The sequence below is a fragment of the Falco punctatus genome (assembly GCF_963210335.1).
Source record: "Falco punctatus genome assembly, chromosome: 1".
NCBI classification, from domain to species: domain Eukaryota; kingdom Metazoa; phylum Chordata; class Aves; order Falconiformes; family Falconidae; genus Falco; species Falco punctatus.
Genome location: NC_137580.1, coordinates 19,709,928 through 19,737,593, shown reverse-complemented (window position 1 = coordinate 19,737,593; position 27,666 = coordinate 19,709,928). Strand labels below are relative to the sequence as shown.

Genomic DNA, 27,666 nt, shown 5'->3' with positions numbered 1-27,666 from the left:
GTTCAGAGTGGCTGGGGAAGAGTGGGAAAGGCCTTTTAGCCTCATTTATAGACCCCCTCTTCACTGTCACTGCTGCGAGAGGTTCTCAGCATCCATTGATTGGTTGGTGTTATGCAAGAGATTTAGTCTTTCATAGTCTCTAGACAATGCAAAAATATATGGAAGAAGGTATCCTGGAGTACTCTTGTCTTCCTACAAAAAAATTCTTTACCTTATTGAACCATCCAGGAGAGGGCTGGTGGGTGGGGGAAATATACCTGAAAGTTATTGCATGCAGTGTTAACAGATTTGTCTAAGGTATTTCTATATGCCTGGGATGCCCGGAGCAGCAAATCACAGCATTCCCTCTGGCATTGCTATTTTTACACTTACATGAAATGCTTCCAAATAATATCCATAAAAGCACTGACAAGTCTGGAGCCTTACTGCAGCAGCACCCAGCATCAGCCAGGATACCCAACCTACTCTCCACTCCTGCTGAAGCTGATGGGAGTGAAGGGCACTTGGCAGCACCTTGCCTCTGATACTGTTGCAAGACCCTATGAGTATTGGTGTGTGGGTTGGTTAAGAATAAGCCAATACTGAAGTTTCTGTTTCACAACAATGTTGGGGAGGACAATAAATCATCACAGAACATTTTGGTACTTGGCCATTCTTTTAAAACATTGCACAATTTTGTCAAGACAGTAAACCTCGGAATTTCATCATTTTTAAATGGGGATTGAGAAAGCTCACAGTTTTGCATGCCATGCGCTCTACTATGGCTTCCTGAATGTTTGTGAACAGAATACTGACACTACTGTGAAGAGATAAAAAGGATGTTGCAGCAAACAATTATTGCAGTGGCTGCTCACCTAATTTGGATGGAGAAAACTATTTTTTTTCCTCAGTGATACTAACATTACTCTGTAATTCCACTGCAGAGGTCAGGATTAATTACAAAAACTTTTATTTCAAAAGTTAGTTTGATGTTACAACTCTTACATCAAGTGCCAGTGAAACCATCAACAGTCCTCTGGATTTGTTTTTGGTCCCCCTGCCTCCATTTTAAGATATGTTTGAAGAGTTTTTGCAGTAAATAACTCCCTTCATCTACTTAATTTGGAAGTCATCTCTAATCATTTCTCATCTTCTTACTGCATTACTTCAGAATGATTTCATCCCAGGTGGTGACCTCATATAAAATCCAATGTCAATTAATGGAAGCCAGAAAGCCTTGAGTTGTGTGGAAAGTGAGAAAATAAAAATAAAATACACATGTGCTGGCAATAGTAACTTTCTTTAGACTCATACCTGAGAGTTTAGTTTATTCAGTTGAGACTGTAATCTCTCATTAATTTTCTGCAATTCTTCTTTCTCCTCGTTAAGTCTTTCTCTGTCAGATCTCTCCTTTCTGAAGTCGTCTTCATATATCTGTACCTGCAATCATTAGGACCAAGTATGTGAATTGCAGTCAAGCCACAACAGAAATTTTCATCCACTTTGCTGTTTGGTTGCTTGTTAAACACTGGCCAAGTAGTCAGGTGCAGTCCAAAGACATCCCTCCTCTTTACAATCCTGCAACCAAAAAGTTTCCCTCATCTTTTTTATGACCAATACAAAATGACAAGCAATGGCTATTCTCCACTGGAACCTGTCAATCGAAAGAGTTGACAGCTTCAGTATTTGTAGGCCCTTATAATTTAGAAGGCTGACTGGGAGATACCAGCTTTCAATATTATTTATAATATATGTTATAATATAGCAAATACTAAGGACAGTGATCTTTTTAAGGGATAAATGGTACCAGGAAAAATATTTCACCAACATTTTTTCCAGTTTTCTCTTCAATTATGACCAGTTTTAATCCCCCGTATCTCAGATGCAAGCAGTTACCATCCTGGTAGAGATGGGCAGTGCTAGCACAGCACAAAAACCTGACTTCTAGCACACAGTCTGACAGAATGTTATCACCTTATCCAGCCTAACAATGATCCGCTATCATCAAATAATGTCCTGCCTTTTATAGCCTATTGAATACAGTTGGTCCTGAGCCTGTGTTGCTTTACACCTTTGCATAGTTGTCTGCAGCTTTACTTTACCCACTGTGCTAGCTAACCAAGGTGTGGCCCAAAGGACTAATCCATGCAGAATAAGGGCTACCATTTAGAGCTGTGGTCACATACTAAATGACCAGAAGACTTGGATTAGTCAGGACTGTCAAGGAATTTAGACCTTGGCTGGAGCACCATGGGAAAAAAAAAAAAAAAAAAAAATCTGTGGGAGGCTATCATGCCCAGATGTTAGAAACTGTATGCAGACAAAATAACTGGCCCATGTACTTTTTCTCTGCAATACAGGACTTCTAATTCATCCTTTCAAACTGCAGCCCAAAGAACCAACCTGCCCCAGTGCAGAAGCAGCAGGGAATGTTACACACACCATTCAAAATCGAAATACAGAGTTTTGACCCTGTTCCTAGAAGATAAGCTGCCTTTCAAACACTGAAGGATGCAATGTCTTAGCTCTGTTTACTTTGCCAGGAATCATAAGGCTTCATCCCACTAAAGAATATCTGACCACTCCAGGCACAGACAGCAAGCACACAGATTCAGAAGCAAAACATCCATAAAAAAAAAAAAAATCCATAAATTAATAGGTGTTAAACTGACTGGCTTAATTCTTCAGCTAACTGGCAGGTATCCACCTGGTAAGAAGCTGGAGGTTGGTGGCATTTCTACTGACAAGTAACAGCAAAAGCACATTGGGGTGGGAACCACCACCAGAACTTTCAGAAATCCTTTCATGTCCTCTTGGTTGGTCACTAAAGCGTGATGACAATCTGTTTTCAAAGAACTTGCTTGCTGTGGCTTACACACTGCCCGTTGAACAGATCCAGTTTTCTTTTTGCTGGCGGCAGTGCTATGACTTCACAGGAGGACTAAAGAAATGTTAATACCTCAGGGGAAAAAAAAAAAAGTCAACACAGGGTTCTATAAATTATTTTCATGACCTGCCTGTTGCAGCTAATTTTTGCAAGGTTTTTTTCAGACCCTTATAATTTAGAAGGCTGACTGGGAGATACCAGCTTTCAATATTATTTATAACATATATTATAATATAGCAAATACTAAGGACAGTGATCTTTTTAAGGGATAAACGGTACCAGTTTACCGGTTAACTACCAGTTAAACGGACTAGTAGTCCACCACTAGATATAGCCTCTTTCCTGAACAGCACTGTGTAAAAGGAACAAAGGCTTTCTGTGTGGCCATGCAGGGACTCAGCTCCACAGCCTGTGCCTGGATCAGGCACGCGTGCCCCTGACCCTCCCAAGCAGAGGCTAAGCTGTTGCTTGCAGAAATATCTAGGTCTCTTGTATCCCTGCCCACCTACATGCTTCTCAGTATTTCCTTGTTTCTTCTTTCCTGATTCCCTCTCTGCTGTCCCACCTCCCTCCTGCTCCCCGGCTGTAAGATCTACTGAAGCTGCAAAGATCTACTGCCACGGTTTCACCATATAGTCTGTTGCTCTGAGAAAGAGGGGAACACCTCCCAAGGAATGAATGCCTTCATCTCTTCTGTCGTGACCAGGGATGGGCTGATGACAGCCAAGCTCTGGTGAGACTGCCACGTTGCCATTTGTCCCAAGACTCCCTTCTTCTGTACAGTTAAGAGATTTCTGCTCCATTTCGTGCAGAAGGAAGTCTGGACTCACTGTACTGATTTATACAACTAGAAAAATACATTCATAAAATGGATACCCCATGAGAATTCTGACAAAAATTGGTTTACTCTATGTTATTGTGTAGAATGAAATAACTCATTACTGCACAATCAAGTGCAGGATTTTATTCTCCAGCATGTGGCAAGCATTACATTAGAGAGCAAAATCTGGCTCTGCTGTCAAACGTGACAGAAACAAGTATTTTATTCCCATTGAACAAAATTCCCTTCTGATCACATCCATTTGTGTGTCAATAACATTAACCCTAACACTGTCCAGGATGCCAGACCTAAAATATAAAATTATCTGAAAAGTATCATGTTTTCAAACAGATTCTTTCATACAGAAAGAAAAAGAGTGCACAAGGCACTTGCAATGCTTAGAACAAAGATTAAAAAATATAAATACACTTCTCTACAGTGACTGGTGTGCAGGTTCCGGATGCAAATGTTTTGCCTCACACTTTGACAAACTGCAATGCCAACAGGTTTTCCAAGACTAGGATTCTTAGATAACTAATTCACTAAACTTTCAACTTCTAAGAAAAAAGCAGCAGAAGACACAATCAGTAAATCAGGAAGTTTAGCATTCCCTCTGGATGAAATTCAGCCTCTTGCAGAGAGCTGGCAGGATGTCTCCAAGAGCCAGGAGGGTCATCCTCCTGCTTCAAGTCCTACATGAGTCCTACAGAAATCCTTGCTCCAGCCCTTTGCAAGGACTCCGTTTCACTTAGTGGACACTGCTGTGATGCTTAGGAAACACCGCTTGAATGGGATACAGCTAAACTGGGTCTTCCTTTCAAAAGCTCTACATAGCAAGTCTACCACGACAATTCTTGGGAGAAAGGGCAAAATTATGCTGTATGAAATCCATTCAGGCTTACTTCCAGCTGTTCTCACCTGCTGTCTGAGAACTTCAAGTTGGGTTCTCATGTCCTCAAGACTGTTCCTGTCACTCTTCTCTGTAAGAGTCCCAGGAACAGGAGAGTGCTGCTTTTTCAACATGTCCTGAAGGGCCTGCAACATTAAAGAGCAAAACTACTAAACACAGATTCAATACATTTAAAAATATATAATCCTTTTAAGTTATTAGAATGTTTGCTCTCTAAACATACAGATTAGAGTGAGTCACAGATTCGTGGGGGTTTTCCCTTCACCTGCAGTTGCTTTAATTATATACACTGAATATAAACCCCATGAATAACATACATGCATGACTAGGTCCACATTTTCAAAGTGCCCACACTACATCTGTGACTTTGAGACAGGGTTCTTTAGGGGACTGTGCTTTTACTTATAACTATAACCAACATTTACCTATGGAAATCACAGTTGCAAATCTCAACTCGTAAACATTCGTTCTCCTGTCCAAGTCAGAACTTGGGAAAACAAACAAAAAAGAAGTGTCTAAACTCAGCTGAGACCAAAACCACATAAACAAAACCCCCAAGAACATAAAAGCAATATTCAAAGATGGCCTAAGAATGTGACTACAGTAAAGTCTGACTAAAACATTTTTTGCACTGAGTAAAATTTTCTTCAACTGGAACTGAAGTAAAACCCTCGTTGAGAGGAAGTTGTGTAGTCTCTATAGCTTGTCACTAGAGGGAGTTATGAATACACACACTACATTAGTAACCCTCACACTATTTTTCAAATTCTGCCATAGTTCTTTGCAGATTTTTTTTTTAATTTTTAACAGTATTACACAGCTCTCCCTTGGACAGAAATACTTTTTCAATCACTTTTTATCCCTCCCTGTCTATAACCATACACTAAACACACATATTTTTTTTTAACTCTAGTAGGAATACTCACCACTCAGTACTTTTCAATGTCTCTCACAATAAAATACAGACTCATCTAACTTCATCCATTTTAGAAAATTCAGTTCCTACTAATGAACCCCAGCTCTCCCTTGCTGGCCACACTCCATTCATGCCATAAGGGAAGGAGGGAAGATAATCTGGAGGGGGAAGAGACAGAGGGGGAAGCGGCGAAGAAGGAGAACCAATATCTAAAGTAACCCAAGGGGTAGTATTCCCAAAATAGAAAAAAAAATATTAAAAAACAAAATTAGCACTTTCCATGGAGAGCACAGAAGACAAAAGGGAGGCTTTTTATCTGATGAGCTACTGTCCCTAAGAATTGTACAGAAGAGAAAATGGTGTAAGAGCAGCAAATTTTGTTGCCATGTCAATACATAGATAAGACTGAACATAAACATGGAAGGATGAAGATACAGCTAGCTTACTGATTTAATCTTCCTTTTGCCCCTCTGAGCCAATGGTAATCTTTTTTAGGCTATGACATTGTAGTGGTCTGCACAAATAGTAAAACAAATAATAAAACCAAGTTTCACGTTGGCATTCAGATTGGGCATGGATTGCCAGCAGCAGCAAGAGCCAGTGCAGTTTGATTACAGCATGGAACATATGAGACCTTCCCTGGCTGACCACAACCCAGACCCCTTCCCAGGCTTGTGGTTTGTGAAGCATGCTGCTGAGGACAAAGACAAGTGAAACATGCTTTTCTTCTTGCCCCTGCCTATGCAGGACACATCTCTATCTTGCTGACAACCACAGAATCACAAGACTCGCTTGGGTGGCAGGGTACCTCTGGAGGTCCAAGCCCCTGCTCAGAGCCCGGCCAGGGTGGTCAGGTTGCTCAAGGCCCTGACAACTGAGTACTGAGCACCTCCACAGAGGGTGATTTCATGGGCTCTCCATGTAGCCTCTTCTAATATTTGACCACCCTCAGAAGAAAGTGCTTCAGATGCCCTAATTCAAAGGTAACTGAGTGTCCTGTTTCACAACATACTATTTTCCCAGTCATCTCCTGCACCCGCTTTTTATATGGCACTGTCTTTTGTTAAAACTCCTTTTCTAGGACACAGGTTACTCGTCATGGCTTCCCTGACATTACCAAATGGTAATGCACCTTTACAACTGAAATATGTATATTCGTAAGCTATTGACAGTTCTCCTAATTCTTGAACAAATGTCACCACATTGACTATTTTCCTTGCAGCTCACTTCCTAGAATTACACCATGACATAAATGTATCAGGTATTTGGGCAATTCTTCATGTTTGTTTATTTAGGTTTTTTTTTTTATGAGGTTCTACATCTCAGAATTATGGAGAAAAAAACCCAGAAAAATCCAGAACGTTTGACCTTCAAAAGGTTAACAGTAGAGAAAAGTAAGGCGAGGATTTTTTTAAAAAACACCCTTGGAAGCAATACTGTGAGACCATGTTTTATCAGTTCAAATAAAATAAGAAACTGCAGCATGAATAAAGCTGAATTGGTTTAGGGTCATATATAAATGCAGATCAAAATCTTTGAAGAAAGACTGTAAAATACATTCTGAGAAGTGATATGTGGGGGGTGGTGGTGTTAAGATTTTGTAATGTTGCTATTAGATCAATAGTACATTATTGAGAATTATGTCATTATAGGAGATTTGGGTTCCCAAGTACAAAATGCAGACTAAACATTACTAAAGCTAACAGTTAAAGATATGACTGGAATATTTTTCTTTCAAAATTGCCATCACTCAGAAATGACAAAAGGTGGAGCTGTTTTAGGGTCATTTATGGAAGAAATGAAGATACTACTGTTCCACAAATTTTAAAAAAACAACAGCAAATAAAATGATCATAAGACACTTGAAATTAAAAGTAAATAAGCTGTTTAAAATATGTAACTAGGATTTGTAATTTCAAATTCACAAATCTGAGTAATTACAAAGAACTTCCAGGCACCGACTATAATTGGTCCTGTATGCAATTTTTTCTGATAATTTGGTTATTCCTGCTTCATTAAAAGTCAAAGTACAAAAACCCCCAACAAAACAAACTATTTCCTTGAGATATGATTTTCTGGGGGGTAGGTAAGCTGAAAAAAAATTGTATAGGAAAATGCTCGATGGACAGCTAGATGAATAATTTCACGAAGAAAAATTAAAATACCCCTTGAGGGACTGGAGAAAGGATTTCATCCCAACAAAAGCCACCACTTTTGGTAGGTTTTAGATGAAAGTGCAGGGTAAGAGAAACAGTCACACTGATCTACAAGATGTCTACATGATGCAAAATAAACTATAGAATATATACATATAACTCTAAAATGTAATTTTTTTCTCTATAAAAATGAGTAGAGGGAAGGCATTACACAGGAAAGCAAGAGTAAAGACAGTCTTTCCAATCAAGAGGATAATGTAGAGCGCTGTGGCAGTGACAAGATGGCTAACAGCAAGGAAGATGTACACAGACTGCTAAATTTAACTGAGCTTTAATTAACGCGGTGTTAAATAACATTCATTCAGAAGTACTGAGAACTGAAACTTGAAATTGCAAGACAAGCAGCACAGAGGTTTTCTGAATGTTAACATCAAAAATGGAACTGTATGACTGAAAAATAACTGCCTCTGTTTCCATCGCTAGAAAAAAGTCGTCCATGTGCCTAGAAACCTCTTAATCTAACCTCAAGAGCGTGCTAGGCTTGGGAAAGAATTTCAAAGAGAACTGCCCTACAGACATGAGAAATGGGATGAAGTAACGCACTCTTTAACCTGATATTTTTCATGAAACTTACAATTTTTTCAGGGCAAATACATTATATAGTTTATTAATCTATGTTTAAATAGCAATTGATATGGTGCTGCAGCAACGTTATGAAATAAGTCAGAAATTTGGCTTATACTTGAACCATATGGTCAACAAGGAAACAGCCACAGGAAAGCCAATAATCTTGGGATATAGTGTTGCAAACTATTATGGCATTGCAACATCACTTTCATGCTGCAGACAAAGCAGGGTCAGATCGGACTCTGTACTTTGGGTACTCTGGATGATCAGATCTAAGTCAGATGAAGCCAAAAGTAAAAAGATCAACATACTTAAAAGATTCATGTACTTGGAAACAAGTAGTAGCATCTTCCATAAACGGAGAACTAAGCAGTTTAAAACGTCTCAGATAAAAACCCACACATATTAGCAGGCATAATTGTACTTTAAAAGACCAAAAGAGCTGGGTCAGCTTAGCTAAACTGTCCTCTAGTAAAAAGTACAATTTCTTTCTGTAGCTATAGGGGAAGAGCAAGCGCCCCTGAGAGCAATCATATTTTCACTATAGAGGACAGTTCTGCTTCACAGAGAGGACAGACCTGCTTCACACAAGGAGTGAAGCAGATCTGTTCAACACTTCTACCAGAAGAACAAATTCATATTATCTGGCCAGAATAAATTCAACCCAATTAAAACAGATGAAAGCATTTCATGAAAGAAGGGTTACAGTTCCAGAATAGCCTTTCAACAGAAGCACGGTAGAAGGAGCTTAAGTATTTTTATGGAAGAACTTGTTTGATTTTGGGGAATTTGTAAGAACTTCAAGTCACTGAACCTACAATAGCAGGGGACTAGACCTAAAAGGGCACAGAAGATCTCTTCCAGTCTTACATGCATTCATGACACTAGATTTTAAGAGTGAAAATACACAGCAAATCAGTAAATTACTCGTGGAAAAGTGTGGTACGTGAAATTGGTATTTTATTTAAAAGAATGGTCTATTTATCCCTCTGTCTTAGTTCCAACCACACTGTAAGATAACACAGCAAAATAAAACATTGAAGTAAGTTATTTTACGAACAAGACCTTGAATGGAAGTCCTGTCAATGCATTTCAAAAAACAGCTAGACAACATATGTTCTGTCAGATTTTTCTAATATGGCAACATTAGTTTTTTTGCCTTGACTTTTGTACATCATGGCCCTTTAGCTTGCATATCACAAGTTACACAGCAATGGTTACTGCAGTGCATTTCCTCAGGAAGTGTTTGTGGTTCACCATGAAATATAAAATTGTTAGAAAACACCCACTGCTTTATGTGATCTTTTGATTAAAACAAAGTTACATTTATTACTTTCCCTCAGTTTAAAAAAAAAAAGTCCCATTTAGCTATTTTATGGCAATTTCCTCAATGAGACATATATACACATAATACTTATATGTATGAATACATATATGTATGTATATATAAGATAGGAGCATGTCTTGTGAAGAGAAGCCGTTATTCTCAAACACAGAATATATCTAAAACAATAGGTCTGAATCTTCTTTTAATCACAGCATTTCACTGGATGCATATGAAAGCATCTTTGTGCCATTTCTTTTTTTGTTCTAAGGACAGAGAATGTAGAAAGAGCTTAGATACGATACAGAGAGGTTTCGCAGGAGAAGCCAAAGAGTCTCTTAACTTCCCTCTTTATAATGCAACCCTACTACCTGTCAGGAACAGCATGCACAGGTATTAGCTAACGTAAGATTTGCTTGTTTCCCCAGCTCCTGAATGGTGATCATGAGTTTGCTACCATGAAAAGGTTGTTCCCTCGGGACTGAAAATATGGGTATTTGGTAGTGTCACTGCTTGACAACAGAGACCCTAGAATTAAAGGAAGCGGTTCTGGTCAGTAGCTCACTCCTGTTCATACCTTATTGAGACGACTTATTTCACACTCATAATGTTCTTTCTTTCTGATCATTGAGGCGTTCTTCTGCTTCAGGAGCTTGTTCTCTTCCTTCATTTCATGGAGAGCTTCACTAAGGACCTTTGTTTCTTTCTAGGATGCAAAAACAGAGAGATGCTGCTGAAAAGCAGATGGAACCATTTTTCAAGAACAACTTTCAGAATATCTGCTGTCTGGCAGATGTGCTGCATTTTTGTTGCCCCAAACACAGCTGGGAAGGGAGGCAACAGGAAGGCAGGTTGTTAGTAAAACCCAGATGTGATAAAGTCTCTTGAAATTGTTTTGACCACTCACCATATGATGACACGGAAACAACATACAAGACTAAATCCCTGCTCTCTACAGTCCGCAGTTGCACAAAGGCATGAGAAAGTTGGCAGGCCAAGCAGATCAGTAACTGTACAGATGATTACCACAAACCTGCATTACTTATTACTTATGGCATTAAGGCCAGGACTAAATGCTGGTGGAGTCCCAGGCATTCCCAGTGTCATACAATATTACAGACAAAACCAGATCTCAAGATCACAGTCTGAGGGCTTTTTCCACCACATAAGAGACTGAGGCAGGTCTCAGCCTGCTCAAGAATTACCAAGCTACCAACCAAGGCTTAAAAATCTACTTTCTTGGACCCCATCACAGTTGTTGTTGACTTGAGCTTGACCCTTCCTAGTGCATGTGCCTACACTGTTGCTACCCCAGCAAACTACCAGGAAGATGTCCCTAATTGCAACAGGATTTACACACTAGTCTTTCAGGATAGTATTATAGATTATTAGGTATTAAATGGCACTATATCAAACTTTAAGTTTAATTATCTTCCTCTATCACTTTCAGTGTGGCTATTTTTGATTTACACTGAAGGGAGCTAAGATCCAAATCAGATCCTAAGCAAACAGCATTGTGTAATCTTCTCTCACAGGGTAATGCATTCCTCACTTGCCCACTTTTGCCAGACCGTCTTAGACCAAAATTGTTCAGATGTATGAAACAGAATGGCCCATTCTACAAAAACAAGAAAGTATTTCAAATATTCTTCTGCGGCTGCTTTATGTGATCAAAAAAATGAGATTCAACAACGACACACACATGACACCACACGAATGCATTTTTTTCTGTGCAACAGGCATATGTCTGTGGAGCCAGCTACTAGGCATTTACAGTTCAAGCTCATGAGAAGTACATCACCACGTGCTAATTGAGCCAGTGAAAAACATCCTTAAGAAACTGTTATTTACACATGAAGTAGCTTTGTTTTTCTTCATTCTAAGTCAGTTGGAACATTTCATTTTCTCCAAAAACTGGGCAAGATTAATGGGGTACCTCTGCATTAAGTATAGAAACTCACCCAGGAGCTAGCTCAAGCTGGCATGTGCATGTATGTTTTAAGATATTAAAAGAAAAACAAAACACCAAAATCCATACAGGTTTTTAGCTATGCTCTTCTCTTCACCTTTGCCGTCCTCTTTTACTAGCTCTTAGCACACATTCTCCTTCTCAGGGATTGACGCTTCTGGGAACACAGCCACTTATAATTAAAGATTTCCAGTTTGCTCAGGTTTTTGAACGATCTGAATTCTTACGTCTTAGTGCTTCTTATTCCACACTGAATCTTAGGTGTTATGGCACCTAGACTTTCCAGTGGTTAGTCTTTGATTCCTGTCTATGGGTACACAGTCAAGCCCAGAGAGAACAATAAAAAATTACATCTCCGAAACAGCCACTTTTCCTCTGTGGGACATGGAGGACATGGGGACAGATAAAGTTCATCACATTATTATTTTGTGAGTCATACAGAGTGAGTAAAACAGAAGCAGCATGTAATCTCTCTCAGATTTGTTTGGTGCTGCTCGTTTTCCTAAGTGGCTCAGCAGAGCACTGAGAGAACTGCCCCTCTAAGTAAACAAATTTTAAAGGTACTGTCAGGCTGCTGGACTAGATAAGCAAGTAGAGAACAAACATCTTATTACTTTGCTCCAGCAATTGCCCTGTAGAACCCATCCCAGCTCCGTGGCTACAAGGGGGTAAGTAAATCATTTTAACAGGAAGCGCTGTTACTTTTCAAGGAAAATATATATATACACACACACACACACAAACATATATATAAAACCAAATGTGGGTATGAGGAATGTTAGTTGCTGCAGAAAACAAACCAACAAACATCAAGCCCTAAAAATCTAATCTTGGTATATCTGTCAGCTTGGGCCTCTTCCACATTGCTGAACTTTAAAGCAGCAAGCCTGCTGACGTGCTTTCAAGCTGAACATATCTGAATCATCCTCTGGCACTGCTTTTTCTTCATCCTGGCCCATAGGCAGCATAGGAGTTTGCACAGCTGCTGACATGGGTGCTACAATCCTTGTTGCTCAGTCAAAAATCTCTGCTTTTGGCAGCTACCTCTGCAAAGGTGTAGATCTCCTGCATGACATCCAAAAAGTAAAGAAATTCAGGGTAAACAGAAGCACTTCCTGGCTGAGTAAATAATTTGTAAAGGAATTGCTGATCTAAGGCTCAATTTTCATGCAGGTTAACCTGCCCCCCTAAGAGATTTTTGGATTATGTCATTTGGTTCATTATTAATGTATGTAGCAAAAAAACTGGGAGAGCGTACTGCTCATCCTTAGCTTTCCAAAAAGGTAGCTAGGGCTATTTTTCACAGCTATCATAGATTAAAAGGTAGGCAGTAAAAACCTTAGTAATATGAACAGGGAGATTGATTGTCTTACATTGAATCCACTCGGAGCAAACACAGGCCGTGATTCAGCAAGTACATAACAACATAGTTTGCTTTAAAACATGTAAATGATCCTATTGGTTGGAAATCATGCATGTGTTTAGCCAAGACCATACCATAGCTGATAAGCAAGTAAGATGAATATTCTGCTTATGAAGATAAAAACAAAGGGCTTTGCATTTCTTTTACTACAGCAGCTAACCTACATATTAACTGAGCCTGGAAGCCACATGATTGCCACTTGTTTTCAGGTTTGTTTCATGTTATCAAGCGACTAGAGAAGCCTGACTTCAGCTGTCAAGAGCACCATCCAGAAACCTTTACGAGGGCTTATGAAGCATGTGATGTCATGAAGCAGAATGAGAATAGGAAGCACCACTCTGGTGCTTGCAGAACAGGGTACAAAGTTTTGTGTATACTTTGGGCATATATATGACCATCACTCAGGTTGATGTTTTACTGTGGTAGGAATTCAGCTTAAGGATCTAAACTTAGATATGAATGCCTACACAAAAGCCAGTGCCTAAGGAGTCCTGAGAGAGGTGCCCAAGCACACTTAGGGGGAGGTGAACACCGCTCTAGAGCAGCTGATCAGCCCAGGCACTTTCAGCCCTACTGCATCGCTGATATTTACAAGGAGCTGAGATAGGTAGCACACGTATAAAAAATTGTCAATATATTGTCAATACCAAAATGTGGGTGTCTGGAGCTGAATTTATTCTTTTATGGCCAAACACTTCATGTAACATCTGCAATGACATTCCTATTCCATTTGAAATTGCTGTAGCATTTTCCTTCACAAAGAAATTCATCCTGAACTGAACAGTGAGGAAGGAAATCTCTGTGGTATTCATATCAATCTGCTCTTTACTCCCCCACGTACACCAATGCCACGGTCTCTGCCAATATCTACTGAAATGCGTCTCTGTACATACATCTCTGATTAGACAGAAGATCAGCCACTGCCTTGGGTACAATACTGAAGAGCACTCGACACCACAATCTCATCTCATGGCTGTGCAACAACCCACACCCTGCCACTCATGAGAAGAGAAAAGAGGAGAGGCAAGGCAGCGTTCAACACTGAGCACAAACAGGGTAACAGAGCGCACCCTCCTACCATTTCCTGCAACAGCCTCTCGCTGCCCGGGGCTCGGAACCTCTCATCTTTTAGATGCTGCCGATGTCTCTCTTCCTCCAGCTCACTGACTCTCCTCTCTGACTCGTCCAGTTTTATTTTCATTTCTGCCAGCTGAAAAAGCAAGTGAAAGACCATGGTGGGCAGACCAGAGATCCTGAAAGGCACAGCATCTCAAAAGCGCCTTCAAATACTTTCAGCTCTCAGCAGGCAGGTGTAAAGGAATGGATCTGGTTGCGTGCAAAGTCCCCAGCCACTGACTTTCCCCGCCCCACTCCCAACCTCCGCTGCTCTGTCTGCAGTGGAGACTTTTAAGGATCCTGAGCAAATTCTCTGTTGGTGTTAGCCCAGCTGGGTCTCACACTGTTTTGCTGCCACAGGACAGCTACCATGGGTCTGATCCTCAAAATGAATCTTCCATTTTAATGTTCTTTTTTGTCTCTTTTGCAATTTGGACTTCCCCTGCAATGGTGCACATTCAAATGACCTAGCCAGAGGCATAAAATGATCCCACATTAAATGAGGAAAAGCCATTTAAACTCCTCTTCTCTTGAGGGGAGAGGAATCAAAGAAATGATCCAGATCTTGGTAAAGCTTACTGGAAAACATTAGAGAGAAAATTTTCCCGATAAGCTCATGAGGTCATTCTGCAAACTTTCTTTTCACAGATGGAAACAGGAGATGAGAAGCCAGCTTGGTTTTTGGAATACCAGGCAAAATTGTAAGCAGTCAGCTTCACTAGGCAGCTGATATGTCTGCAGCAAAGATACCACACAGCCACAAGGAAGGAATGAAAGCTATGTCAATGGGATCTTTACCAAAAAAAGGAAATAAATAGTATTTATTTACAATTTATTTTTTTAATGAAGAAACTTTGTACAGAACAGTTTCTCAAAAGCAAAAAAGTCTCTGCTTGTAGAGGGCAGCATTCAAGGATTTAGCTGAGAGCTCCCCCGTTACAGGGAGCCCCAGTGAACTTCCAAGGCTTCACAAGCCAGCCACAAAATATGGGACAAGAACTAACAGATATAAGCTGATGCAGATCAGTGGCTGGGCACAGCAGGCATTGCAGGTTAATTTTCAGTTATCTGTGCTCTGAAATACGTGCAATTTTTATTACCTTGCGGAGGGCATGAAGATCTCTGCTGTCATGTCCACCCTTGTCCCTATTATTTTAGAGATGCCCTGCTTCTCTGGTTATTTCGTCCTACTGAAGATTGCACACACATTAGCTTCACTTTTGTGTGATGAAGCTTTTTTAATTTGTGAGCTAAAGACAAAATAAACATGATGTCTTTCCTCTCCTAAGATATTTAATATAGCTATGGCTGATTGGTATTTAAGCACAGACTTAACTATCAGCAAGTGGCATATGTATTCCAATGGAAGTATTCAACATTGTTACCTGTTTTTCATAAAGGTCTTTCATACTTCTAAATTGATGATCCCATTGCTTGTTCACCTCCAGAAGCTGAAATTATTAGCAAGTCACAGTAAATAACACTTATTTCAACATCATCAATAAATAAAAAAAATAGACTGTCATTCTAATCCTCCAGCTATGAGTGTTCACAACTTCCTCATTATCTGGCCAGTTCATTTCAGAAAAAGCAAGTTTAAAGTTTGGCAAGCTTTATGGCCCATCTGCCAGTGCTTTGATGTTTCAGTTAAAGCACATGAATGTTCAGGAAGTAACATTCAGGAAACATGCAAATACACAATAAGCTACAGGTGAATCATTTGGAACGCTGTAAAAATCCCAAGCTGCAACTCCTAAGTGGCCAAGGACTTTCTTGTTATTTCGCTTTAAGTTCCATAAACGTATTTCCAATTAGAAGGTCTCTGACTTCCAATGAGCAAATTGAAAGCTCCTATTGATGGCAATTATTACTGGGTGCAAACCCCACTTGCCTTTCTCAGCACCACTACACCAAGCAAACATACGTATGCAAGATGGAAAGATCGCCTAACACCACAGACTTAACTGGCAGGAGTAAAGTCAGCATGTGTGCGTTTTTATTGGAGAAAGCCAAATAGGTCCCTCTGAAGAATTTTGCTTTGTAGGATATAGGCTCACTCTTCAGGATGCTCAGCAAAAGAATGGCCTCCGGTTTGCTGCTACCTGTGACCAAGACGTCACTGGCTACTACTCACAGTGGTTCCTTGGCCTTGCAATAGTGATCATTATGACTATCTGCCATTTGTACCGTATAAATCTCTGCCCTTCTAGATTCATAACCCCATTACAGCAAGTCATAATTCATTGTTAGGAACAGTTCTCCATACATAACTCTGCCTAGCTTGGTAGAGAGAAGCAGAACTATAGGAACCAGTTTAAATGTAATTTTAGGGGCTTGCACACTTTGGGCTGTGAAGAAAAGCAAAGCAGAAAGTCTCCATATAGATACTGCCTTACAAGAGCATGGGATTAGAGTCACACAGCAAAAACAAAGGCCATACTGGGCTGGCGGGTAAAACCAACTGCAGCATAGTGTAAGTAACAGCGATAACATGTTCAGTGATTTCCTGCCCTGGGCATATTGCTGATATTGTAATGTGTGTCTTAGAGTGAGTATCTGTAACTGTTAAGGATAAACATGAGATTACTTCTCGTCTCTGTCTTTCCAGTGAGAGGATCTGTTGCTCCAGAGAACTGGCTGATACAGTCTTCTTCTTGGTCAGTAATGTGTGCTGTGACTGGAGAAAATAAATGTTCAAAAATGAATGCTTTTTGCGTCCTCTCCTCAAGTCAAGATTATCATATAAAACTCCCATCCACCCTGATATGTGCATGTAAATAAACTGAAACAGCAACTTTTTCTCTACATTGCATTTGTATTTCAGTACCTTTACACCTGCTGACAGCAGATTCTGAAGTTTACATCTGCTTTAACCCTACTTTGTTTTAATTGAAGTATTATGCAAATGGACACTGAAATAAAGAAAAATGTGTATACTTGTACCATCTGAGACACAGAACACAAAATAGGATTTTAATTATCTTACAGATGGTAATATAAACAAGTAGTACAAGCCACAAAAGTTGAGCATAAGTTGCAGTGAGCGTAAGCAGCTCCCTTCATTCACAAGAACTACAATAATTAGTAGTATTGCCCCTGATAAGTGCTTGCAGGCCCAAGGCAATAAACTTTAGCACAATGGATTCAAAACAAGCAATACAGAAAAATAACAGGCCATTTGGAGAAATTAGGAAATCAGTCTGCAATTGTTCCATTTTTTGACGTGTGGAGTTTTACCCATGCAGGACAACAGCGACTAAACCCTCATTTTTATAATGGCAATGCTGTCTATCATTGTTTCCAGGAAGTTTCTATGGATTGTCATGAAAACAAACATGTGATCCATTATATATATATATATATAAATATAAAGATATCTATCAAGAGAATTGTAGTGAAAAAATACACATGCTCATAAAAATTAAACATGGTCATAAACGTGGCAAGGGATTATTTTTTTGCCTACATTCTCAACCAATATATGAGAAGCCAGCACAAAAGTGTGGGCACTTCTGAGGTCTTAAATCTGAAAAAAAATAATTTTCTTCAGCTAGAGAATTTAATGCCAAATACCAATGAAGATGATCAAAGAAGAGTTTTGCTGTGTCTTTTCACAGGCAAAAATCCTGACCATGTATCTGCTGCATGGCCAATCCTGCTAAGCTCTAATGTGGAGCACTTGACATCCATGCCAGAAAACATTTAATCCCTCCTCCTGTAGAAGTTCACTGACATCTTTAACTTAAAAGTATCTGAAGCAAATACCTGGCAGTCAATGGCAGTCAATTCACATACTGCACTGATTTCAGAATCTGCACCTTAGCCATGTATTTAAGTGCATATTTAGGAGTCCTATTAAAATGACTAGGACAACTCACAAATCTAACAGCTATATATACACTTGACACCAACTGGCACCAATACTGCTCACAAAATTTGTTGGGTCACTAAAATGACCTACCCTTTGTATAACAACAAATTAAAATGACCAGATACTCTTGGGGCAGGGGGGGGGAATGCTAGCAAAGGTTTTCATCCTAAGTATGCCACACCTAAAACTATTTCTAATATTTCCTTCGATTCTTAAACAAATCTCCTGGAATACAAAAATAAGCCCATAATTGTCAGTCTCCAAAGTGACACACATGATACCTGCACCAGCTCAAGCTGTTCCTGTTAATCAGACAGCACTTCAGAGGACAGCCAAAACAGTCACTTACTTCTAGTGGGTCTGTTGGGGCTTCCATGTCAGTCACATCTGCCCACATGCATCCAAGATGGCCTTGAGCATTTGTTTCACGACGGGTCTTTGGAAGAAGAACAGCAATGAAACAGATACTTTATGTTGGCTAAAGGAGCAGGAGAATTGCACTAGGATCCAGAAGATCCACAAGTGCTGCCTGTGGAAGCAGCCAAGGTTTAGAAATAAGTGGCAGAATTTTGATTTTAACCTTTTCCTCCTTCCTGACTGGGGCTTCCCAGAAGGTTGAAGAACAGTGCCTATGACTAATATGCCGGGCAAGGCAGTACTCTGCTTAGTGTGCACATAAATCACAATCAAGGGGCCAGTTCACCCCAAGAGAGGAAGTTGCATGTATAAGGGAAGGAAGGGTATGTTTTTCCAGTAAGAGGACAGGGTTTTCTACCCCTGCTTCCAGTTGTAAAAAAGGACTTATGTAAGTATCACAAGTATTAAGTGACACTAAGACAGTGTGAACTTCTATCTAGTTCATGATAGAAACATTAGCGACTCATGCTTATAAAGGAGTAATAGCGAAGTCTGTTAACAGCTATGGAGAAGAGCCCACCCGTACAAACCCCAAGTTGTTTAGGGGAAAACCATTAACTGGAGAATTGATTTACTTTCCCTGAAGAAAAGCTGCACAAAGATGGAGAGTGACACATATCGTTATTCTTCTCCTAAGGACATCATATTTGCAGTTCTAGTACTTATCTAAGCATGGACCTAGATTCAAGCTACTCAAGTCTTCACTTGAGAAATCAGGGTACCCAACACTTCAAACATATGTCTTTAGTTTCCCATTTGGAAAAAGAGGTTAAGCTTACCAAGTTAAACTCCTCAGAAATATTAACAAAGAAAAGGCTTCCATAGACTTCACATGCAAAGTTAGGACAGGTGAAATGGAGAAGTGCAACGTATTGTTATCTTGGGTCTTGGAATGCTGAATAATGATGGATTTGAGAAGGAAGTGTAAAAGAAATATCAGTTTCCTTATTGTGGAAAGATCCCTGGGTCTGAGGCTTTTTAAGTGGGGGCAGAGGCTGCTTATTTCCTTTTCAAGGAACACAATGAAAACTAACCTGTGAAATCTGACATAAAATAATATAAATCTGTGGGAGTTCTTTCAACTTCCAAAAAAGGATTTAGGCAAAGTAAAGTAATCCTGTGACATGCTGGAATCTAACAGCCACATTCCAGATCGCTGGTTCATAATGTGTGACTAAGCAACTCCTCTTTTGCAAGATACAAAACTCAATCTGGAAGATAGCTACTATTTTATAATATTTTTATATGAATTATATCCTGCCTACCTTGATATTCTTTTTACTTTTTACTGGTTTATGGAATAGCTGGAAAACTCATGGGGTATAAAGACAGAAATTAAAAAAAAAATGTCATTTTAGCGAAGACATTTTAGTTTCTACGTAGAAGTCATACCACCCACCAAAAAATAAAAGAATGTCACCTGTACATATACTGAAACTAGTCTTTGAGCATATCCCTCCCAGCTACAGCACTGGGTTAAAGAAGGAAGAACTACTGGCCAATAGCACAATAGCAATTTCCACAATTGCATTTCTTGACATTTCTGTAGTGATTAATATGTTGTAAGAAATACAAGCTGATAACTGTCAGGCAATGAAACAAAGTAAGCCTCCGTACCACCAAAGCACGGTTGAGTGAAACAGGAAGGCCATGCTCCAGGAAACAGACACGCAAAAGGCCAACTTCTAAAATGAATAAACATACTGTGCTACCTGAGAGAATGTAATAATAGTTAAACTGTAAAATCCCCATAGTGGAGAAGGCAGACGAAGCACCACACATTTTAAAAATGAGACCAAGTATTATAATGTTATGAAAAGTTTGTGTCATATCAAAGCTTACACCTAATGACTTCAAAGCTCTTTGCAGAAGTAGGCAATAAACCTGTTATACACATAGGGAAGCAGACCAACTGAATGCTAAAGGTCATCCAGATGTTAGTGTCAGATCAGAGAACGATGATGTCGCCTTTCGCCCACGGTTTGTCCACCTGTCTGTCACAGCTGTGTCTTAAGCATCCCTTAGCAGGCTGTCGCTGCATAATTTTGTGTTCTGAAGAGTCAAGAGTCAGCTGCTGAAGGAGAAAGTACTGTAACTAAACACAAATAATGTGAACAGCAATTATCTATTGTCTTCTCACAAGGTCCTACTGCCTTGTGCTGGTCTGCTGCAGTCTTATAGTTTATAAATTCATGAAAACAGTCTGTCTCTGTCTATAAAGTACCAACACTGAGCATCTGATTCACAAAAATACCATCAGAAATCTTCCACATTGCACACCTGCTCTCAAGGGCAATGATTCTCAAGCACAGACACCTTCCCTTACCCTAATTCCCATGCTCAGCCATCCCACCCCTGTTTCAGCAGCAGTTAAGGTTTGGGAGAAAGCTTAGGTCGAACCGCTGCATTTTAAGGCCTGGTGCTAAGGTAAACCAGCCCCAGTTTCTGATTTCCTCACAACAGCACACTGTGATGTGCAACCTGAGGTGCTGAGCGGTCCCTGCAGCAGGGAGACGACACGAGTAAACCCAGTGCACAGCCCTACTCATGAATCACAGCTCCCACTTTCAAGTGGGACTTATTAGTGCTCAAATGACTTTGAAGAGAAGGTAAGGCTGAGACTCTGCAGTGCACACAGTTGTTATCATTATTTAGTTCGAAACAATTGCCTGGAAAGCTGTGTAGTTTCCTGGAGAGCTAGGTGGACATTAGGACACCAGGTCTTTTATTGTTGGTATCTTAATGACCATATTAACAGCTACTGAAAGCGACTGATTCTCTCTTGGACTGGAGGATTTGAAGGTGCCATTTATAGGGATTTTAACTAGTTGCAGCACTGTTCCTTTCTGCTTCCCAACCTCTATGATGCTGTCAGAGAGCTGCAGAGATCTGGGGGAGAAGGTGAAGCTCCTGGAAGAGTAGAGGCTAGAACAGCAACAGCGTCTCCACATCTCCTGCTTTCCATGCCAAAATGACTTGCACATTTGTCCACTTTCACTCTCTGTGAGCCTGCCATAGTGACTAAGCAGCAACAACCACTGTCTGTCCCACACTAGGGCTATGCATGAGAGTTCTGAGTCAAGTTTTGCTGTTTGCTGAAATAGCTGTTGTTTGCATGCAGCTTGGCACTGTCAGTGAATGCAATTTATACTGGCCTTGTGTATCATTTAACGTTACCATCTTGTTTGAAAGATGTATTGCTCCCTGCTAACAAACAATAAGCTCCGAGCTAGGCGTGCCTATGTGGAAGCTCCTAGCTTTGTTACTGGCCTTCTAATCTATGTATAAATGTTAAAATCAGCGCCAAATTTTCTTGTAGAGCCTTAGCTATTGCTCTTCATTACAAGTTTCTTACACAAAATATGGCAGACTAGAAATGACATTAAGTACTCTTCAGTGCCTAGCTAGGCAAGCTTAGCATTCATACGGGTAACGCTGATGCCCCTTCACACAGTGCCTAAAGTCAGTGCCTTTTAAGAGACTTGATAGGAAATACGTCTCAAGGGCAGCAACGTGATGTTCAAGAGCAACAGTGCTGTTCACTGCGAGATCAGTACTTTGTTCCGTCCCTCCCAAGTGCTTTTCTGTAGTGACTGCTACATAAGAACAGTATGGAGTAATGAAGAGAAGAGTATCTCTAAAATCTACATGAACAGAAAAAATACCAATGAGTAGGGAACAAAAAAAAAAAAAAAAAAAAAAAAAAAAGCTCTTCTTCTTCCAGCAAAAACTGGGAGAGGTTAAAGAAAAACTGTTGTCTGTCTCTGTGAAAACAGTTAATAGCGCTGAAAAGAAATACAAGGGATCACAACGTTAATTTTCTTTGGTATTTGGAGATAAAGACACTATTTGTTTATCAGTCTACTGCTACACCATGAAGAACAACTTAGTTGCACAACAGCACTTCAGAAATCTGAGATGTATAAAAATCCTTGAAAGGAGTACTCTTTTTGACAACTATCAGACTCAGAAGTAAATATATATATATATTTTTTAAGGAATTTATATTTGGTTTGAAGCTATTAAATCAAATATGCAGTTTCAAATTGATTGGAGAATTCTAGTTGAAGATCAGACTGTAAATGCAGTGGTAAACCTAAAAAAACATTTACAGATACAAGCAAACTTTCAAGAGGCTGTTAAAATTTTCCAGCCTGCAAAACATAACCAGATCAGCTCAACATTTTGGAGGAAAATTTGTTCTAGTACTTCACAGTCACAGGAAGATCAGGAAGCTTCACAGGTAGCAAAAGTGACAGCTGAAGAAGGTGTCTACAAAGAAGTAAATTTTGGAGGAAAACAGACAGCAGTGTTGTCCAAAGGCAAGGCAGTGTATGTTTGCTAGGTGTTGCGCTGTTCAGTAAATACCTACAGAAAAGCAGAGAAGATACCCAAGGAGAAACCCAGTGTGCCTGTTCTGCACGGTGGGAATGATGTCAGCTGTGCAGTGTGCCGAGGGGACATCCATTGGCACGAACAAAGGTGAGTGTTCCCCGGGAACCACTCTTGCAGCCAGAGACTGAAACGGCACTTCAGACATGCACAGTACCCTGACACTGCCATGCAAATCAGTGCCATCTCTAACACTGCAATAAAGGCCTTGGGGAGAAAATCTAGTCACTCTTGTCACAGACACTAAAAATCAGATTTTACTGTGGGGAAATCATACCTACATTAGCTGCTAAAGAGCAAAATCAAGACTTGCTAAATGTGATGTAACAGCAGTGACAAACTGGTCAGCAAGTTTTATATAGCCCTATCTAATGCTTGCATGAACCTTGGTTTCCCTGACTGTTTCACCTCTTCCTCTTTAAATGAACTAGTCAGTTTGTGTTATGAGATTTACTGGTTACACTAAAAAAAAAAAAAAAATCACAAGAAAACACTGCAGGGAATAGCAGGAGAAATAGAAACCTGGCAACCTCTTACAGGATAACTGCCTCTAACTTCTCCACACACACATGTAAAACCACACCACAGTGCAGTGTACAAATCTGTGTTACTTTATATAGCGTCCCTAAAATACACATACAGCTCTTTATCTAGCTGGTGTCCATCACACATTTTAGACCAAGAGCGTAACTAACTTATATTCTCTTTTCATCCATTTCTCATCCCTTACTTCTCCTTCCACTCTCTCTCCAGAAAGTCACTTCCTTCACATGTTCTTTCTATCCATCCCCAACAAGGAAACAAAACATCAGTACTCTTGCTGCTGGGCTGTGACATGCAATTGTAGCATCAACCACCGCTGAATACAAACTTCTCTTTACATTTGAGCACACTTTGAGTAAACATGGAATACAAAGGAGAGAAATGGATCAAAGTCTGCTCTCCAGATAAGCAAGTGAAGTTCAGTAGCTTAAGAAAATGAAGTTAATACAACAAGAATGACCACTTTCTGTCTTTGGAGAGCTGGTCAGATCTGGCTGCTCCAAGAAGAGTGGTTGATAATTTCTCTTCTATATGTATTATAAAAATGCTTTCTTAATATCCATATGAGCCCTTCTGTTCCTTGGCTCCCACTGTTCTCTCTCTATTACAGGGGCTGATCAAAACATGACTAAATGTGTTAATGTTATAGTGAGCAAATCTGCACCTGCAAGTTTGACTCATAGTCTGAAACCTTTTGTAATGTCTGAATCATAATTTAAAACATTTAAATTCTCTTAATCAGCATGAATTCTTAGTAGGACCTTTACCTAACTTTCTCCCACTCTTCAAACTCCTTTTTTTATTCCCCATTCATACTCACACACTTAAGCTACAAAGCATAATCCTTTGCATTTTTCTCCATGCTACAGGCAATGGTGACAGAAGAGAATTAGCCATGTATTTTTCAAAACTCATCAGGCCGCTCTGATCATTATGACAGATGGTACCTGGTTTATCTTTCCTTTTTGTTCACAGCTGTCTTGTATTACTTTAAAGACCGGGGTGGAAAGAGAAAACAACCTCTTGAGCACAGTTTGAGCACACTCAGGGAAGAAAGTTTCAGATACTTTGGAGTGTGGCTGCAAGGAACGCCTGGCAGGGAGCTGGGAGCCAGAAGCTCCTGCAGAGTGACTGCTCTGAGGAGCAAGAATAAACCAGTCGGGTACCAGGTATGGAAAAGGCTTCCCAGGAAGCAAATGGGACTGGGCAGGATTTGCTGCTCCTCAGAAACTCACAAGTGTAGCATACGACCCTGCCTGCAAGGGCAAAGTGAATTGAACTGCTTAGAAGCCTTTTACTCATTTCTATTCTCTTTCTGTAATATTCTGTAATTTCTTTTAGTAGCAGCTTTGAAGTTGGGTTTTTTTCTTCTGTTTAAAAAAGAGAATTACCTTAGTTTGTATTCTAGGAAGACCTGACCTTTCTGAGTGTAAAAGCCTTTTAGTCGTCTTTGGAAAGCTTGCAACGGAAGAAAAATCAAAGCCTTGGAGCTGTGGCCAACACTGAATCCTCTCACAAGCATCAGCACCACAAGAAGATAAAAAGTTCTCATTTTCAGAGTGCTGGATCTTTATTCTGGGAAAGGCTTCTGTTACAGTATTACGAAATAGGCACTCACAAATCAAGATAATGAAAGCCACTAGTTTCTGAAAATTCTGTCTATTCAGTAACTGCAGTGAAACCAAGAATCATTACTTGATTCAAGTAAAAGTTCAATCTTTCCTTGATGATGACAAAATGATAATTTTAAAATTTATTTTTTCTTTCTAGCTCATCAAGTACCTGCTGTAAGATTTGTTGGGTGTGGGGGTTTTTGTTTGTTTATTTTTTAATTTATTGTACTGTTCAGTTGCAGAATTGTAGAAGCTAGATTTACTCTGTGACTACCTGGGTTAAAATTTGCTGTCTTCTGGGGAGCTTTCTGTTTGCTTATGTTTTGGTTGGGCTTTGCTTTTGGCTTTTTTCCTGAGGCTGCTCTTAGCCACCAGTGCTTGCTACAATACCCACTGCAACCCTTTTTCCCATTCTGGTGAACATGGTGAAATGACAAGAAGTGAGAGATTTTAGTTGAAGAATAAAATCAGCTCTTACACCTGAAGAAGAATCTACCTCTTCCTGTCTAAACCTGGTCCACGTGTTTCACCCACAGAAGTGTGATAGAAAGGGATTTTCCCTTAAGTATGTCAGCCTTAACTTTTTGTTCTGTTTGGTTAGGTATTCACTCTAACAGAAAAATATGTGCAGATGCAAATGTGTGCCTTAATATGTGGGAACCAGAAAAAATTAGAGCAAGATGTGTTCTCAGAGTAAGTAAAACATAGCCCAGGCTTCTGTTTCAGGATTTCTTTTATCCACTGTTTCCCATCGTTGCCAATGAGATGAACCGTAAGGGCATGCAACTCAAGTACCAAAGCATTTGCAAACTCAGGCCTGATAATGAAAATCCCAGTTTCATGGAACAATAATTGGATGACAATTTTTAACTGTAGCAAACAAGCTATTCAGAGTTTTAAAACATAGTTGTTGCAAGTACAGATAGCCTTTAAATGGAAAGCTTTACTTTCTTGCTTCGCACTCAACAGTTTATCTGCTTGAAACTTTATTGTTTGTTGGGGGTTTTTTTACCATTTGATCCCATTAAATATATTATCTCTGTCAACTTTATGTTGACACACCGCTATTTTAGTTGCTATTTTTCCCTTCCTATCTGATACTTTTGTCTGCCCTTACCTCCCACAGAAAACATCCTTTTTGCGTGTATAATCTTGATAAAGCCCTAAACATACTGAAAACACTCTGCATGAGTACTTTTTAGCAATATTTGTATTAGCTTATTCCAGTTTAATGTAATCAGTTTTATAGTTAAATTTGAACAAAGAAGCTGCTTTTTTGTGGTAAGAAACGTTTCTTTGATTTCTGATATTAAAACAGCAAACTGCCTGATCCTTTTGGCCCTCAGCTTCGCCCTCTGTAGAAGACAGAACAACGAACCCTTTCCCTCCTGAGGTATGTTTTAAGAACAGGCATTTTCACAGATTATGGCCTCTGCAGGACTGGAGTTTGCAATCCTTCTCATTCACATACACTCCTGCTGCACATCACAGCAATAAGTGATGTTACAGAAGACAGGGGGAATAAATAAGTACATTTAGATTAGAAATTATCAATTGTTCTAATCTGTAAAAGACTTCATCATATGTTTCCCTTTTCTGGTCAATGGCTCTAGAAAAAGTAAATACATTTCAATAAACTGAGAAGAGCTTAAATCAGTATAAAATAATGATGTCACATTAATGTCTTACCTCTCATTTCAGCTTAACACTTAAAACACCCAGTTTGCTCACCCAGACAAACTACATGTAGGGACACAGGTGCCCAAGTCCCTTATATTAGACCAATAGACTGTATGTGGGTGTCAGGGACCCAAGTACACCAACAGGCTCTAACCACTGTGACCTGCTTGTGAGGATGTTTTTCTGTAATCTCCTCCCTCTCCCACTGCAGGGAACATAGCATCACGACAAGGTGCAACTAAAGTACTACAGATAAAGGAATTGTAGGCTGAAGAATGTGCTGAGGATTAGTTTATTCTGCAGACCTGTGTTTCCCCTCTCTCAAATGTTTGCCTTTAAAACCACAATAATATTATGTATTTTTATGGAAAAAAAATCCTAGTGAAAAGGGAATTTGTTTACAGACATTTGCAGATAATAAAAAAATTACAGATTTAGAGAAATAATAAAGTGATTTAAACTCAGAAGGAAATGCCATTTTGTAGTGTCCAATTTATACTTTTCACTCCAGAAAAAAAAAAATCAGACTAAAAACGACTTGCTGTCTTTGCCAAGAAACGTCCCGATGAACAACCAACACTATAGGGAAGCGTACAATTTTGTTTCATTATAAATATAGAGTGTTCCCCTTCGTTTAAGTCTACATCAGATTCTAATTTCACAAAATGACATTTTTCTGTTTGTTGGGGGGGGGGGGGGGGGGGGGGGGGGGGGAGTAATACAATTTTATAACCTTCATAATTGAAAGTATACCTAAAAATATTGCTTTATTTTCCGAAACACACAATCCAAGACAGGTACTCCTAGATCTTACACTGAGGTTTTTGGAGCTCACCGCAACTGTCAAGCTGTCACCCACTTGAAGACCAACTCACTAACCAGCCAAAGTGAAAAGCTGTTCAACTTAGAAGTATAAATTAAAAATAGCAGCATGTTTCTAGTGCAGAAATATCATAAATCTTCCTCCTTTAAGCTATGAAAACCACACACACATCTTCCATGGCCAAATGAATGCTATAAATG

At 39.6% G+C, this 27,666-nt stretch overlaps 1 protein-coding gene across 2 annotated transcripts in view; it reads right to left on the bottom strand.

The window, feature by feature from the left end:
• TNIP3 (TNFAIP3 interacting protein 3) overlaps window positions 1–27,666 on the bottom strand; it is a 62,711-nt gene that overhangs the window by 12,768 nt on the left and 22,277 nt on the right. For both annotated transcript variants that reach the window (XM_080373602.1, XM_080373603.1), the window contains exons 4-10: window positions 18,348–18,434; window positions 16,715–16,804; window positions 15,513–15,578; window positions 14,090–14,221; window positions 10,197–10,325; window positions 4,605–4,721; window positions 1,294–1,419 (exon numbers count right to left, since the gene is read on the bottom strand). In XM_080373602.1, the coding sequence (XP_080229728.1) occupies window positions 1,294–1,419; window positions 4,605–4,721; window positions 10,197–10,325; window positions 14,090–14,221; window positions 15,513–15,578; window positions 16,715–16,804; window positions 18,348–18,434 (747 nt within the window). The remainder of the gene's footprint in view (window positions 1–1,293; window positions 1,420–4,604; window positions 4,722–10,196; window positions 10,326–14,089; window positions 14,222–15,512; window positions 15,579–16,714; window positions 16,805–18,347; window positions 18,435–27,666) is intronic.